The sequence below is a fragment of the Lagenorhynchus albirostris genome, chromosome 11, assembly GCF_949774975.1.
Source record: "Lagenorhynchus albirostris chromosome 11, mLagAlb1.1, whole genome shotgun sequence".
Lineage (NCBI taxonomy): Eukaryota > Metazoa > Chordata > Mammalia > Artiodactyla > Delphinidae > Lagenorhynchus > Lagenorhynchus albirostris.
Genome location: NC_083105.1, coordinates 9,521,085 through 9,537,122, shown reverse-complemented (window position 1 = coordinate 9,537,122; position 16,038 = coordinate 9,521,085). Strand labels below are relative to the sequence as shown.

Below are 16,038 nucleotides of genomic sequence, written 5' to 3'. Positions count from 1 at the left end.
CGAACCCTTCTCCCCTGCACTGGCAGGCGGATTCTTAACCACTGTGCCACCAGGGAAGTCCCTAAGTGGATATATAAACCCTTATCTTCCTTTCTTTTTCTTTCTTTTTTTTTTGAAGTATAGTTGATTTACAATGTTGTGTTAGTTTCAGGTAGTACAGCAAAGCGATTCAACTATACACATATATTCTTTTCCAGATTCCTTTCCATTATAGGTTATTACAGATATTGAAGAGAGTTCCCTGTGCTATACAGTACGTCTTTCCTTTACTTTAATTCAGTAGTTCTTGAAGCAAATGTGAATAATGGAATTGAAGCAGGAGGTGGCTGCAGCCCCAGTGGCCACCACTGGGGGGATGGATGAATAAGATGTGGGGATGTACACAATAGGATGCTGGACCACATTTGGAATTGCCAAGTTCGATGCTCCTACTATAACGTGGAGAAGTCTTAAAACATAATGTGGAGTTGAAAAAGGGAAGAAACGGTAAGGTGTATAGCCCAATGCCATTAATACTATTTAAAAACACAAACACAAATGCATCCATACTTAATTTACAAGGGGGAACAAGGTAGAAACACAAAAGCCCAGGCCATACCTGTCAGCAAAGCTCGGGCTCCGTGTTCTTTCTTAGCTCTCCCGGGGAGGCTGATGCACTCCAGCGTTTGAGAACCTCTCTTTAGAAACTGTTGTGAGGAAGGGCCTGGGAGCGGAAAAGGCAAGAAATTAGAGGAGACAGGAGAGGGCTTTTGACCCAGTCTGGAGACCGAAATGTGTTGTGAGCTGAGGAGACCAATGAACCCGGCAGTTTGCACTTGAAGTGAACAAAGAACAATAATTATTATTATTACCATGATGCTTGTAGGGGAGGAAAAAATTATTTTTCCTTTTACGCTTCTAAGTTCTTGGCTGGGGCTCTATAACATATGACTGATTAACAAAAGAAAAACAAACAGAAGTTTATTAACATTTATATAGTATATACACATGGGAGAAACCCATGAGTAACTCAAAGCAGTGGCTAAACCTTGGGCTTATCTTGCAGCTGCAATAAGGAACCACACGATTATAGAAGAATGACGGGACAAAGGAAATGGGTTTAAGCTTCCAAGGGTGGCAAACTGTGGGGAAGTAAATACATGGGGGGGAAACGAATGGAATACAGTTTGTTTTCAGATTCCTCTGGTGCTGTCTCTGGGCTAATAAGAGTCTAGAGTTGTCTCCAGGAAAGGAAAATTTATACCCTAGAAAAGGGGAGGGGAAAGAGAGCTTTTCCTGTATTTGCTATTTATTAAAAAATTTTTTAATAGATTTATTTAATTAATTTATTTATTTATTTATTTTTGGCTGCGTTGAGTCTTCCGTTGCTGCGCGCGGGCTTCCTCTAGTTGCCACGAGCGGGGGCTACTCTTCGTTGCGGTGCGAGGGCTTCTCATTGCGGTGGCTTCTCTTGTTGCCGAGCACGGGCTCTAGGCGTGCGGGCTTCAGTAGTTGCGGCACGTGGGTTTCAGTAATTGTGACATGCGGGCTCAGTAGGTGTGGCTCACGGGCTCAGTAGTTGTGGCTCATGGGCTCTAGAGCGCAGGCTCAGTAGTTGTGGCGCACGGGCTTAGTTGCTCCGCAGCATGTGGGATCTTCCCGGACCAGGGCTCGAGCCCGTGTCCCCTGCATTGGCAGGAGGATTCTCAACCACTGCGCCACCAGGGAAGCCCCTGTATTTGCTACTTCTTAATTGCCTTCAGCTCAAAAGAATTCTTATGTCAAAGAGGCATATTTGGGGGTGACACATTCTGGTTTCCTTCAATGATATTTCTGTACAATGAAATAGTTTACAGCCTGTTAATCAGAATTAGGTAGATCTACATATAGTGACGTGAGAAGACTTTCGAAACACATCAAGTTAAAGAAAAAAAGCAATTCATGGAATAGTTCAAATGCTATAATCCTATTTATTTAAAAATTAGGGACTTCCCTGGTGGCACAGTCCACTCAGCTAGGGAAAGTTTGGGCAAATCATTTAAGCTTAAAATCCGAGGAATTGTATAAGTCTTTGCTGTGCACCAGAAAGCTCCTGTAGGACATTACAAAGCTCTTGTTGGGAGCCTTTGAGCAAATCCCTTCCCATCTCTGGAAAATGAGGGGGTTGGACCAGAATCTCTTTAATGGATGGTCCCAGGCCCCTTCCACTTAGCTTTAGGATTCTAGATGAGCTGTGTTTCTAATCCAACCAACCAAAATCTACTACTATGTTGTTAAAAAACAAAACACCAGATAACAGCTGTGCTAATAAATACAGAAAAATAATAGAAAAATCACCCCTTTGTAATCCCTAATTGAATCAAGCAAGGATCGTCAAGAGACGTTAAAACCGTTGGGTGAAACACGGCTGGGAAACGGGCTAGTTAGGCGAAGCATCAGCTACAGATTACTTATTAATAACCAAAGAAAAGTGCGCTTCAACATCAGGGAGACTGATGGTCACACTTTAAGCCAGCAGCACATAGTAGGACAACCTGGCATAATGTCCCTCCCAGTGGGGAGCACGGTGAAGTGCATGACATCATATGTGAACTACTAACGTCCAAATGTTTCACATAGGTGTTATCTTGAGGAAACAGACAAATCGTGCTGCTCTGGCCTCCACTTTCCCCCAGCCCCTTCTCAAGCTCTCCCCTTCAGCTCCTCTAAATTTATTGCAACTCCCACAGATGGGGTTTGCAGTGTATGTAGAGGTGACACATATGACAAGTACAACATAGAGCAGGGTGGGTAAAGGGACTTCTATGATGGCGAGATTTTTACAACCTACCTGTATGAGTTGAAGTTCTCCAGAGAAACAGAACCAACAGAACCAATAAAAATATATGTATGATTTATTTTAAGGAATTAGTTCATGTGATCATGGGAGCTGGCAAGTCTGAAATTTGTAGAGCTGGCCAGCAGCCTGGAAACTCAGAAAGGGGTTGATGTTGTAATCTGGAGTCTGAATTCCTTCCCCTCTGGGAAGCCTTCAGGCCTTTACCTGATGAGATGAAGCCCACCCATATTATTGAGGATAATCTTCTTTACTTAGTAAAATGATTATATGTTAATTACATCTACAAAATACTTGCACAGCAACAACTAGACTAGTGTGTGACCAAACAGCAGGGCGCTCTAGCCATCAGTAAACTGTACCAAGGCATTTAATCATCTCACTAATTCATTCTTCAGCTGTATCCATGCTGTGTCCTTTATTTCAACATTTATATTTTTCATTCAGTACTTCAAGGGACTTCCCCGGTGACTTAGTGGTTAGGATTCTGCGCTTTCACTGCCATAGCCCAGGTTCAATCTTGGTCAGGGAACTGAGATCCCACAAGCCATGCAGTGCGGCCAAAAAATAAAATAAAATGAAATACTTCTGCTGGATTCACTTTGATTATTTCTTGTTCCTCATTTATATCATTAATATCATCCCTTAGCTCTGTCAGGTCTATTTTATATTCTTGGTTTGTGTTTTCCAGTAGCCCGGCTTCAAATGGTATATGTCCTGCAGTTTACTGTGTTTATTTTCAGGGACTTGTCCTACTCAGACATTTAGTTATTTTAGCCTCTGAGCCCCACCCTCCCCCACAAGGATTTCAACTATTCAATCTGGTAATGTGTATTGGGAAAAGAAAAAGGGCAGTTTCAGGCTTCCCCAGTGTCGCAGTGGTTGAGAATCTGCCTGCCAATGCAGGGGACACAGGTTCGATCCCTGGCCAGGGAAGATCCCACATGCTGTGGAGTAACTAAGCCCGCGAGCCACAACTACCGAGCCCGCGTGCTACAACTACTGAAGCCCGCGCGCCTAGAGCCTGTGTTCCACAATGAGAGAAGACACTGCAATGAGAAGCCCGCGCACCACAACAAAGAGTAGCCCCCCGCTCGCCGCAACTAGAGAAAGCCCGCATGCAGCAATGAAGACCCAACACAGCCAAAAATAAATAAGTAAAATTTAAAAAAAAAAAAAAGAAAGAGGGCAGTTTCTAGTGTGTGTTTGTCCCAGGAAATTGAAGTAGAGGGGAGGGTGAGCCCTGGGGCAGTAGAGCTCCAGGCTCCACAAGACAGCCAAGCACCCCCTCTTGCTGACACTACCTCCCACTTTACCATGGTTTTACCTGAAAACACTTAGGGTGAAGGGGCTTTGGGAGGAGGCCGTCTCCCAGCTGTCATCCCTGAGCTGCTGATTTGGAGGGGAGGGGTGAGTAAGTGACTCCTGCGGCCAGTCCACACCTGTTTTCACAACTGCCACACCCGCTGGGGCTTTTGATTTGCGCTGATGGTACTTGAAACCAGCATGTGGAATTAACTTGTGTGAATGATGTGAGGTAGGAACCCAACCTCATTTTCCCCCCCATATGGATAGCCATTCTTCCCAGTTACTACTTACTTACTGAATGGCCCATCCTTCTGTTTGCAGTGTCACTTCTGCTGTATAACACACTTCCATATGTTCACTGTTCTGTTTCTGGGCTCTGTATTCTGTTCCATTGTTCTTTCTGTCTACCACCTTACGTTAGCTTTATAATCAACCTTCACAGCTGCCCTACCTGTCCAATAGGGCTTGCCCTGCTTCCTCAGACTGTTGTACCAATTCTTGGCCCTTTGTTTTTCCATAAAAATGTTAGAATCAGCGTATCAAGTTCCACTAAAAAGCTTATTGATATTTGAATCGGAATTACGCTGACTCTGTAGATCAATTTGGGAAGAATTGAGATCTTTATAATATTGAGTATTCATACCTGATTATCTTGGAATACATCTCCATTTTCTTAGGTCTTCTTTACAGTAAGACCCCTACATACGAATGAGGTCTGATCCGAGAGCGTGTTTGTAAGTCCAATTTGTTCGTAAGTCCAGCAAAGCTAGCCTAGGCATCCAACTAACACAATTGGCTATATAGTATTGTACTATAATAGGTTTATAATACTTTTCACACAAATAATACATAAAAAACAAACACAAAACATAAAGAAAACAATCTTAGTCTTACAGTCCAGTACCTTGAAAAGTACAGTGGTACCGCACAACAGCTAGCACACAGGGGCACGTTCGCATCTTTGAACGTTCACAACTTGAAGGTTTGTATGCAGGGATTACTCTGTTAGGGCTTAGGTTTTATTTTTACTTAAAAAATATTTATTTATTTATTTACTTATTTTGGCTGCGCTGGATCTTAGTTGCGGCACGTGGGATCATCGTTGTAGCACGCGGGATCTTCTAGTTGTGGCATGTGGACTTCTTAGTTGCGGCATGCGTACACGATCTAGTCCCCCAACCAGGGATCGAGCCTGGGCCCCCTGCATTGGGAGCACGGAGTCTTACCCACTGGACCACCAGGGAAGTCCCCACACACCCCCTTTTAAAATTACCCCTAGATTTTTAAAAAATGCATTATAAATGACTCCCTTTTAAATTTTACATTTTCTAACTATTGGCTGTGGGAATATAAAAATACGATTGCTTTTGGTATTTTGATTTTCTAGTCAGCATACTTATTAAACTCTAATCAATTCTAATAATTTGACTGTACATTCTTTAGAGTTTTCTATGTACAGTAATGATATCACCTGGAACTAATGAATATTTCTTTCTAATCTTTGTACCTTACATATGGTTTTTCCTTGTCTTACTGTGCTGGCTATGATCTCCAGAGCAATGTTGAATATAGTGATGGCTGGTATTCTTGTTTTTTCTCTAATTTTTAAAAGGAATGCTTTTAATGCTTCATCTATTAAGTATACTCATCCTGGGGCTTCCCTGGTGGCTCAGTGGTTAAGAATCCACCTGCCAATGCAGGGGACACGGGGTCGATCCTTGGTTCGGGAAGATCCCACATGCCGCGGAGCAACTAAGCCCGTGTACCACAACTGCTAAGCCTGTGCTCTAGAGCCTGCAAGCCACAACTACTGAGCCCGAGTGCCACAACTAATGAAGCCCACGTGCCTAGAGCCCATGCTCTGCAACAAGAGAAGCCACAACAATGAGAAGCCCGCGCACCACAATGAAAAGTAGCCCCCACTCGCCGCAACTAGAAAAAGCCTGCGCGCAGCCATGAAGACCCAACGCAGCCAAAAAAAATAAATAAATTTTTAAAAAAATTTAAAAAAAGTATACTCATCCTATAGGACTTTTTCAGATAATCTTAAGTTAAGGATGTTGTATTTTTAGTTCGGTAAGAGATTTTATATTGAATGGGCATTGGTTTTATCGAATAGTCTTAATGCATCTATTGAGATGATCATGTAGTTTTTACCTTTTAATCTGTTTATATGAAAAATGACATTTACTGATTCCCTAAAAATGAACCAAGTTTGCATTCCTAGGATAAAGTCAAGTTGCTCATGATGTATTATCATTTTATGCGTTGCAGGACTAGGTTTGCTAATATTTTCTCAGGACTCTTTGCAATGATATTCATGAATGAGATTGCCCTGAGCTTTTCCTTTCTAGTACTATCTTTCTCCGATTTTGATGTCAAAGTATTCTAACTTCATAGAATAAAATAAGTATACCCACTTTTTTTTTTTTTTTTTTTTTTTTTTTTGCGGTACGCGGGCCTCTCACTGTTGTGGCCTCTCCTGTTGCAGAGCACAGGCTCCGGACGCACAGGCTCAGCGGCCATGGCCCACGGGCCCAGCCGCTCCGCGTTATGTGGGATCCTCCCGGGCCGGGACACGAACCCCTGTCCCCTACATCGGCAGGTGGACCCTCAACCACTGTGCCACGAGGGAAGCCCAAGTATATCCACTTTTTCACTCTAAAAGAATTTGTGTGAAAATGAAATCATCTTTTTTGGGTGATTGTTAAAATACACTCATAAAATTATCTGGGCCTTGTATTTTATTTGTAACTAGATTTTTAGCCACTGTTTCAGCTTCTTTAATGGTTATAGGACTACATAGATTTTTCTATGTCTCGCTGCATCCGTTTTGGTAAGCTATATTTTTCTATAAAAACATAGGCAATTGTCCATTTTTCTTTATTTTCAAATTTTATTGGCATAAAGTTCACAATATTCTCTTGCTATATTGGTATTATTATTTTAAATCTCTGCAGCTCTCACAATGATGTGTTAGGGCTCTTTCCTATGGACATATCGGGGATGCCTTGTCTGGGGATGCAGTGGGAGCCTTGCTTCAGCATTCGGTGGCAAGCTAAATCTTTGTCCTCCCTTCCCGGACCCATCACTTTCTTAAGTCAGAGTCCCAGGCAAGAACCCCCTGCAGTTCTATTCTTTGCTTCCTTGCCCGGTGATGGAGTGCCACCCCTGTTGCTGCCTTCAGGCAAGAGCCTGGCTCAGGTTCCGTCTCTTCTGGAAAGTTTTAATCTCTGTTATCCTACAAAAGCCAAAGCTTCGGTGGCTGCTTGGATCCAGAGCTCGAGTATCCATGACTTCCGCCCTCTCCCCAGCTCGTATTTCTGCGCTGTGGTATTCAGCTGGTACGTGATCAGTCTGGAGGGTTCAGGACCGTGGTGGTGATGGCTGGAAGGATGGGCTCAGCTGGGAAAGTGCTGAGTCGTCACCACTGGACTGCCAGGGAATTCCCTCCGCTGGGATTCTTAACCTGAGTATGGACATGATGTCTCAGTGGTGTCAACATAGTCAGACTTCTTACATGACAGCTCAGGGCTGAGTGTTTCAAGAGGTGGAATGTGAAAGCTGATATGTTCTTAAGGCCTGGGCCAGGAAAAGGGCACAATGCCATCCTATTGATCAACGAATCACAAGCCTGCCCATATTCAAGGGGAGGAGACACAGACTCCACCTCTCTGTGGGAGGAGCATCAAAGAGACCACGTACTATGTCACTGTTGGAGGGTCTTCAACGACTTGGGGCACAGTGGTGTTAAAGATATATTGAACAAATGACTAGGCGAATGTGCAACCCAGTCTTAGAGCTAACTAGGTCTGTGTGTACTTCCTACATCCCTTCCTTGGGATTTCTGTATCAAATGGCACACTGCCAAGCAGCTCTCCAGAAACGTACCTTTGGCAAATTTTTAACGTTATCATTATGCTGTGGCTCATGCACTCAAATACAACGAATGCATTGCCCATTGGCCCAGGTAACTCCACACTCGCACAAAACAGACCAAACACCTTCCATACCAAAGCGGCCTCCAGGGGGCAGGAGAGAAGGAACAAAGGCGAGTTACAGCTCAGCCTGGGCTGGGAACTTGAAGGACCAGGCAGTACAAGGCATGATCCAGGCAGCTCTGGGTTTGCAAAAGCTTGACCTACGAAGGACAGCCTGGCCTTGCTGCTAATGCAGAACACATAAATACAGACAGTAGAAGAGGAGGATGTATCTATGACCTGCAATGATAGTTAAAAAGTAGAGGTTCCTGGGTGAGTCGGGAAGCTACCCACCATTTATAGCTTTGTGTTTCTAAGAAAGTGCCTGTATACCCTGCTGTACACAGCTACCCTGAAGACCAACGGGGATGGGTAGCTCACTAACGTTTACTGAGCTCATTCTTTGTATCAAGCGCTATTCTAGGCACATTTTGTGAGTTCTCTCCTTTAATCCTGTCAATAATCCTCAGAGGTAGGTACTATGCTTATTCCATTTTTCAGATGAGGAAACAGGCACAGAGAGGTGAAGCCATTTGCCCAAGGTCACACAGTGAGTGAAGGGTGGCAGGAGCCAGGACCACCCAAGAATATCTCAGTCTGAAGCTCAGGTTTCTGAACACTACCCTTTCTGAGATTTAATATATTAGTGTGATCAAACCTTAGTGCTGGAAGGTCTAGGGACAGTCTCTAAATTCTTCACTCTTATGGCCCTATGCGTAGCACAAAGCCTTATACATGGTGGGCTTCAAATAAATATTTATTGAATGAATAAATGAATGAACATGACTCACTGATCTGAATATCACTCACTGATTCAGCCCATCAGCCTTGCACACTTTTTTCTCCATTAAAAAAAAAAAATTAGGGGGGCTTCCCTGGTGGCACAGTGGTTGAGAGTCTGCCTGCCGATGCAGGGGACACGGATTCGTGCCCCGGTCTGGGAAGATCCCACATGCCGCAGAGCGGCTGGGCCCGTGAGCCATGGCCGCTGAGCCTGCGCGTCCGGAGCCTGTGCTCCGCAACGGGAGAAGCCACAACAGTGAGAGGCCCGCGTACCGCAAAAAAAAAAAAATTAGGTATAACTTCAATACAGTGAAAGTCACCCTTTAATGGACATTTTTGCAAGTTTTGACAAACATATATAGTCAATTGTATAACTATCACCACAAACAAGATATAGAATGATTCCATCATCCCCCCCAAATTTCCCTGTGCTTCTTAGTAGTAAATCCTACACACACACACACACACACACACACACCAACCTCACTCCTAGCCCCTGGCAACCACTGGTCTGTTTTTTGTTCCTATAGTTTTGCTTTTGTAAGAATGTCACGTAAAGGAAGTCATGCAGTCTGTAGTCTCTTGTGGTTGAGTGTATCAGTTGTTCATTCCTTTTGATTCCTGAGTAGTATTCCATTGTATGAATGTTCCACAATTTTTTTTATACAATCTACAGCTGAGGGACATTTGGGTGGTTTCCAGATTTCAGCTATTCCCAATGAAACTGCCGTAAAAATTCCTGTACAGGGTTTTGTGTGAATGTAACTTCTCGTTACTCTAGCGTCAATACCTAGGAGAGGGTTGCAAGGTCACATGGCAAATGTATAGTTACCGCCATAAGAAGCTGCTAGATTGTTTTCCTAAATGGCTGCACTATTTTGTATTTTCATCAGCAATGTACAAGAGTTCTAGTTGTTATAAATACTCATTAACACTCAAAACTGTCAAATTTTTAGTCAATTTAATTAATTAAGTTACTTATCATTTTTGGCTGCATTGAGTCTTCATTGCTGCGCGAGGGCTTTTCTCTAGTTGCGGCGAGTGGGGGCTACTCTTCGTTGCGGTGCGCGGGCTTCTCATTCTGGTGGCTTCTCTTGTTGCGGAGCATGGGCTCTATGCGCGTGGGCTTCGGTGGTTGTGGCACGCGGGCTCAGTAGTTGTGGCTCATGGGCCTGGTTGCTCTGTGGCATGTGGGATCTTTCCAGATCAGGGCTCGAACCCGTGTCCCCTGCATTGGCAGGCAGATTCTTAACCACTGCGCCACCAGGGGAGCCCTAAATTGTCAAAATTTTAAAACATTAACCATTTTCATAGGTGTGTGGAAATATCTCATTGATTTTAATTTGCATTTCCCTAATTACTAATGATGTTGAGCATCTTTTCATGTGCTTAGTTGCCATCTGTATATCTTCTCTGGTGAAGTGTGTCTGCTCCAATCTTTTGCCCATTTTTTAAAAAATGGCTTGTTTATCTTATTATTGACTTTTTAGAGTCCTTTATATATATTTGGGACGCAAATCCGTTGTCTGAAATGTGCTTTGCAAATATTTTCTCCCAGACTGTGGTTTGCCTTTTCATTCAGTCTTTTAACAAGGTCTTTGGATGAGTGTTTTTTTAAAAAATATTTATTTATTTATTTGGCTGTGCCAGGTCTTAGCTGTGGCACGTGGGATGTTTGTTGCCATGTACTGGATCTTTGTTGTGACATGTGGGATCTTTTAGTTGCAGCATGCAGGATCTTTTAGTTGCGGCATGAGGGATCTAGTTCCCTGACCAGGGATCGAACCCCAGCCCCCTGCATTGGGAGCGTGGAGCCTTAACCACTGGACCACCAGGGAAGTCCCCGGATGAGTGTTCCTAATTTTGACGAAGTCCCATTTATCGATTTTCTTTTATGGATCATGGTCTTGGTATCGTATCTAAGAACTCTTTGCCTAACCCAAAGTCACAAAAAATTTCTGTTTGCTTCTAGAAGTTTCATATAATCATAGAATATGATTGCTGTATTAAATGGGATAACGTATGTAAAGCCCTTAGCTCAGGCCCTGGTGCTGAGTTAACAGTCACTAAACAGAGCCTAAGATGGACATTTGTCTATGGAATGTTTATAAGGGGTGGCCTCACACCCACCACATTTCCTCTGCACGGATCTGGTGTCCTGTCATCACAGGATGCGGCATGTTCTGTTATCACCAGGACAGCAAAGGCCCCTGCAGATAGACATCCTTATCCAACAGCCTCCTGGAACCAGTGGAGACATGAGGCCCTGGGGACTACAGGTCATGCTAAGAGCCAGACCTGGAAGGCAGTCATTCTCACTGCAGCGAGCACTCCTCCATCCAGCCTCGGTTTCCATGAAAGCTGGAGCTCTAGGCCAAGCAGTGATGGGGTGATGGGGATCAGGGTCTGTTTACTGAGCACCTACTGTGTGCCAGGCCCTTGGCTACAGCAGTGAACAAGTCAGACAAAATTCGCAGACTAGCAGAGGAGCACAATGAACAAATAACTACATAATTAATTAGTGGATTAAGGAAAAGGGTAGCGTGCTGGTGGGGTGGGGGTGAGGGTGTCTCATAAAGAATTGATTGCCGTTCCTAGGTCTCTGCCTCTGAGCCAGGTACCTCGGACCCCTCCAGGCTGGGGGTGGGGTTGCGCAGACTCGGGGACTCACGTGACGTCAGCGTAAAAACAGGGTGGAAAGGTCCTCCGGGGAGGTGGGGCTGTGCTTAGGAAGGCTCTGAGAGAAGGGTAATTCATTCGTGAATCGAATTCATTCGTGGTTCATTCATTCGAGAAGTCCTGCGGCACCTACTGTGTCCCAAGCACCCCATGAGGAATACAAACGCGGCCCCTGTCCGCTCACTATATTGGGGGCAGACAGAGCGACAGGAAACCAGCAAAAAAGTCACGAAGGTGGTTTCATCCAGGGCCGTAGGCTCGGAGCGGGTAGGGCGGCCCGGCAGACCCGCCACCCGGGGGCGGGGACAAGTCCTGCATTTACTGCACCCCCCCACTCCTCGTCCCCACTACTCAGCAAAGAGGTCACCAAGCCAGCGACGAGCGCGCCCTCCGCCGTCTCCGCAGCACCCGCGTCCCCGCGATCGAGGGCGCGCGCGGCCCGCCCGCCGGCGCCGCGCCCGCCTGCCCGGCGCCCTCGGCTTACGGCGCCCCCTCGCGGGAGCCCTCGGCCTCGCCGGTCGCGCGAGCAGGGGAGCGGGCGGGGGCGCCACGCACGCGCACGGGCTGGCGGAGCGCGCCGAGCGGGGTGCACCGCGCGGGTGCAGCCACGATGGAAGGAGGTGCGTACGGAGCGGGCAAAGCCGGGGGCGCCTTCGACCCCTACACCCTGGTCCGGCAGCCGCACACCATCCTGCGCGTCGTGTCCTGGGTAAGGACGTCTGGGTGGCCCGGCCAAGCAGGGGGTGGGGCGGGGTGGGGGCGCGGGCGAGGGCGGCGCGCCCGGACGGACCCCAACCCCACCGGGCCTGCTGCCCGGGTGCGGCCGCGGGTGGGGAGCCGGCCGGCCGGCGTCCTGGCGCCCGCCCCTCCCTCCTTCCCGGGCTCCGGGCGGGGGTCCTGGCCCTCGCGGGGGCGCCTGCTCCCCGACCCCTGGCTTCCCGGTGTCCCCACTTCTTACTCTCCCCCCCGCCCCCCCGTCGCGGTGACCTCCAGACCGCGACCTGGCGCCTCGTGGGTCGGGTTGCGCGCGGCCGCCTGGGCGGACCGGCGACCGTGGGGACGGAACCCTGGTTTCAGGTGGCCTTTATTCGGGGGTGGATCGGGGCGTGGATCGTTTCGCGGGGTGCACGCGCTCTTGCCATGGACGTTCAAGGAGGAGAGGGCAGGAAACCGGGTTTTTGTGGCTTAGCTGGGCTCGTGTGGAGCGACGCGCCGGGAGCCGGATACCTGGGCTCTCTCCCCGGGAACCGTCTTTCTGCAGCGTGACCTTGGGCTGGAAGCCACCCTAGAAATGTTCACGGAAAGTGAGGAGTTAAATTCCGAGGTGGGCAGCGTCACCTCCTCTAGCTTGCCTCAGTTTCCCGATTTGTAGCGAGGTGGGAGGAGCCTCCTTGAGACCTCCTTGGGCTTGGATATTTCCTGAATTCGTGCAGACACCTGGATGCCTGAGGAGGGCCGTGGGCCGGCAGGGCGGGAGAGAGGTCCCCTGCCCACAGGGAAGAGCAGAGAAGCCCGTTCTGGACCTCCAGCCTGGCGAGGGCAGAATCCCTCAGGGCAGAGAGCTGAGTGGGGGTCCCTGTTCAAACCTGGGGTCGGGGAGAGGAGGATGGGACAGAGTCAGCACACGGGGAGGGGTTCACATGACCTGGCAGCACCCCAGGGAAAGGAGGCCTGCTGCTGTCTGGGGAGGGGTGTCTGGGGCTCCCTAGGGTTGCTGGCCATTGCCCAGACCCCCTCACTAGAGGGTCTTGCCTCTGCAGGCCCGGGGCCCCTTCCTGTGGGCCTAGATCAGAAAGGCCTGGATTGGGGACACTGGGCAGGGCCCCTGTCAGCCACCCCACCGGGCTAAGCCTAAAGCCAGCTGTGGGGTGCTCAAGCTCCCTCACTTCCTGGATTTTCAGGGCCATATAAGGGTGTGATGGGTGGGACAGCTGGGGTGTTTATCTCTGGCCTCCCAGAGGGAAAGGGATCTACCTTTCCTTTGTCTAAAAACGTTAAAACCGCCCTCTGGTGCCGCAGGAAGGGTGGCCACGTTTAAACCCCTTCTTCTCAAGTGCCCACCAGGTGGGGAGCTCTTGGAGGGCAGGGAAGCCCTGTTCTTTAGTCTTTGGGTCCCTGGTGCTGGCACATGGCCCGGCACCCTGGGTACATCCAGGAGGGTTTGTGGTGCTGAGTTCATTCATCCGTGTGTTGTCTCCAGCTCCCCAGAGACCCTGGCAGGTCCTTGGCAAAGGTAGAGCTCTGGGGGACACCTGCTTGATGAGGTGGGGTGGCTCTGTGCACCGCTCCCCTCCGCCGGCCCGAAGCGTGAAGTCACTGGCTTTGTGACGGGGTGTGGGCGTTTTGTCTGCTTGGGTCACTTCTGCTGGTGAAGGCTTCATTTAGCAAAGCTTTATTGAGTTGGCTAGGCTCCGAGGGAAGGCGGCGTGACTCAGACGCAGCCCTTAGTGCTCAGGGAGCCTACAGTCCCGCTGGGGAGTGAGCCAGGCACTCTCAGGCAGAGGCCAGCAAAACCAGGAGAGCAATCAGAGAAGCTTCCTGGAGGAGGCGATGTCAAATTGGGCCTGGAAGGATGAGGAGGGTTTACATGTGTGCACATCAAGGTGCCGGGAGGACATTCCAAGCAGAAGGGAGAAAAAGTCACTGAGCACCCACTATGCAGGGCTGTTCTCACGGTTACCTGGCTAGTTCCCCCCACAGTCTGTATCACACTTGAGGGAACTGAGGCTCAGAGAGGCCCAAGGTTACTGAGCGTGTAAGTAGCAGATGGAGGATTTGAACCCAGATCTTCCTGTCTCCAAAGCACAGTGCTTCCCCTGGATCAGGAAGAGTTTGAAGTCCTGGGATTTCAGGTTTGGAAAGGATAAGGGTCATCTGGGTCAACCTCCATCCAATGTCCAAATCCCCCCAGAGGCCCCCAACAGTCTCCCAGCCCTGCTCACTACCTTTGCGTGAGCAGAGGTATCTGATACAGGCTGATGAACTTTAAAAAAATATGTAGGTTTTTATCTGATCATAGAAGTAATACCTGCCGATTGTTGGAAAACATAAATCACTTGTGATGGTTGCACAACAATATATATGTGCTGAATACCACCGAACTGTACACTTAAAGATGGTTAAGATGGTAAATTTTATGTTGTGTGTATTTCACCAAAAAAAAAAAATTGGAAAAAGAAGCACATGTGATCCCACCACTTAGGGAGGGGCTGCTATCTCCTACCAGTCTTTTTCAAAAACACGTGATGCGCTGAGACATTTTAACACGTGGGGGCACGTGGTGGACGCACATGGCCACCTGCCCTCCTCCCTCGAGCTCCCCCTGCTTGCTCACCACAGGGTCTGGCAGGCAGGGTCTGGCTGGCGTTAAGCTTCACCTTCCAGCTAATGGAGCCTGAGCATTCAGCACCCGCTTGCCCTGGTTTGCCAGAACTTTCCTGGCTTCAGCACTGATAGTCCCATGACCTGGGAGCCCCCCTGTTCCAGACAGACGAGACGGTTGGTCACTCTATCCAGGACTCCTGTGCTCCCCAAGACCCCTTCTGCCGCCCTGTAGGGCCCTAACAGCGTGAGCACTTGGGCTTGCGATTTTGTAAAACTTGTAAGAGAAAGATCTTTTTTCTGTTATTTTTTTATTTGAAAGTGGGTCCCCAAACCATGTAAGCTTCAGGGAGTCACCAAACCTGGACCTACCCTGGAACCTGAGCCCCCAGGCCTGCAGGACCCCTTATCTCTTGACTGAGGCTTTCTCAACTCCTCTCTGCCCCTGTGTGCCCTACATCACCTCCCCCCACCCCACCCCCCACACACACACACACGTGGCCCGGGGGGGGGGGTGATTACTTACTTCGGGAATTGAGGAATGGACCCTGAGGGTTAAGGTGGGGAGGGAGCTGGTGAGCCCTCTGGCAGATCCCAACTTGGACCCTTCCTGCCCTGGGCGAGGAGGTGATGGCTAAGTTGGGACAGTGTCGGGGTGAGCTCAGAGCTGCCTCCTCTGACCTGGGTTGGCGGGGAGGTGGGCTGTGCTGGCCGGGGGCCAGGAGATCTGGCACCAGCTGTGACCACCCCCTCTGCCTCTGTCTCCCCATCGGAAAGCGGAGGCTGGGCTGGATCAGAGGTGCCCAATCCTGCCCCGATCCTGCAGCCTGTCAGTGACCCCTTTCTTTACCTGGAGCCAGGTGGGGGGAAGTGGAGTTTCAGCAGGGAGCTAGCTGATTTCATATAAAGGACTACCTTCTATTTGGAATTTACATCCTTTTAGAGTTTTGAAATGACCTATGGGAAAAGAATATTAGCACTGGTAGATGAGAGGTTTTCTTTTTCTTTCTTTCTTTTTTTTTTTTAAATTAATGCTCTGTTTTGGCAAAAATAAAACAATAAAATGTTGGAAATTTTGCCATTTTCAGGGTTGATCTCTTAAGGGCTTTGGCTGTAACACTCAGGATGTTGTAAGGAGGGTGGGTGTCATCC

The 16,038-nt window shown here is 48.3% G+C and overlaps 1 protein-coding gene across 4 annotated transcripts in view; it reads left to right on the top strand.

Moving 5' to 3' along the window:
* The first annotated feature begins 12,104 nt into the window (after positions 1–12,104).
* The window catches only part of SYNGR1 (synaptogyrin 1), a 29,110-nt gene continuing 25,176 nt past the window's right edge, over positions 12,105–16,038 (top strand). Inside the window, exon 1 of one of the 4 annotated variants that reach the window (XM_060166558.1) lies at positions 12,105–12,274. In XM_060166558.1, the coding sequence (XP_060022541.1) occupies positions 12,176–12,274 (99 nt within the window). In that variant the 5' untranslated portion in view covers positions 12,105–12,175. The remainder of the gene's footprint in view (positions 12,275–16,038) is intronic. The other 3 variants (XM_060166556.1, XM_060166555.1, XM_060166559.1) reach the window with 3 other exon arrangements.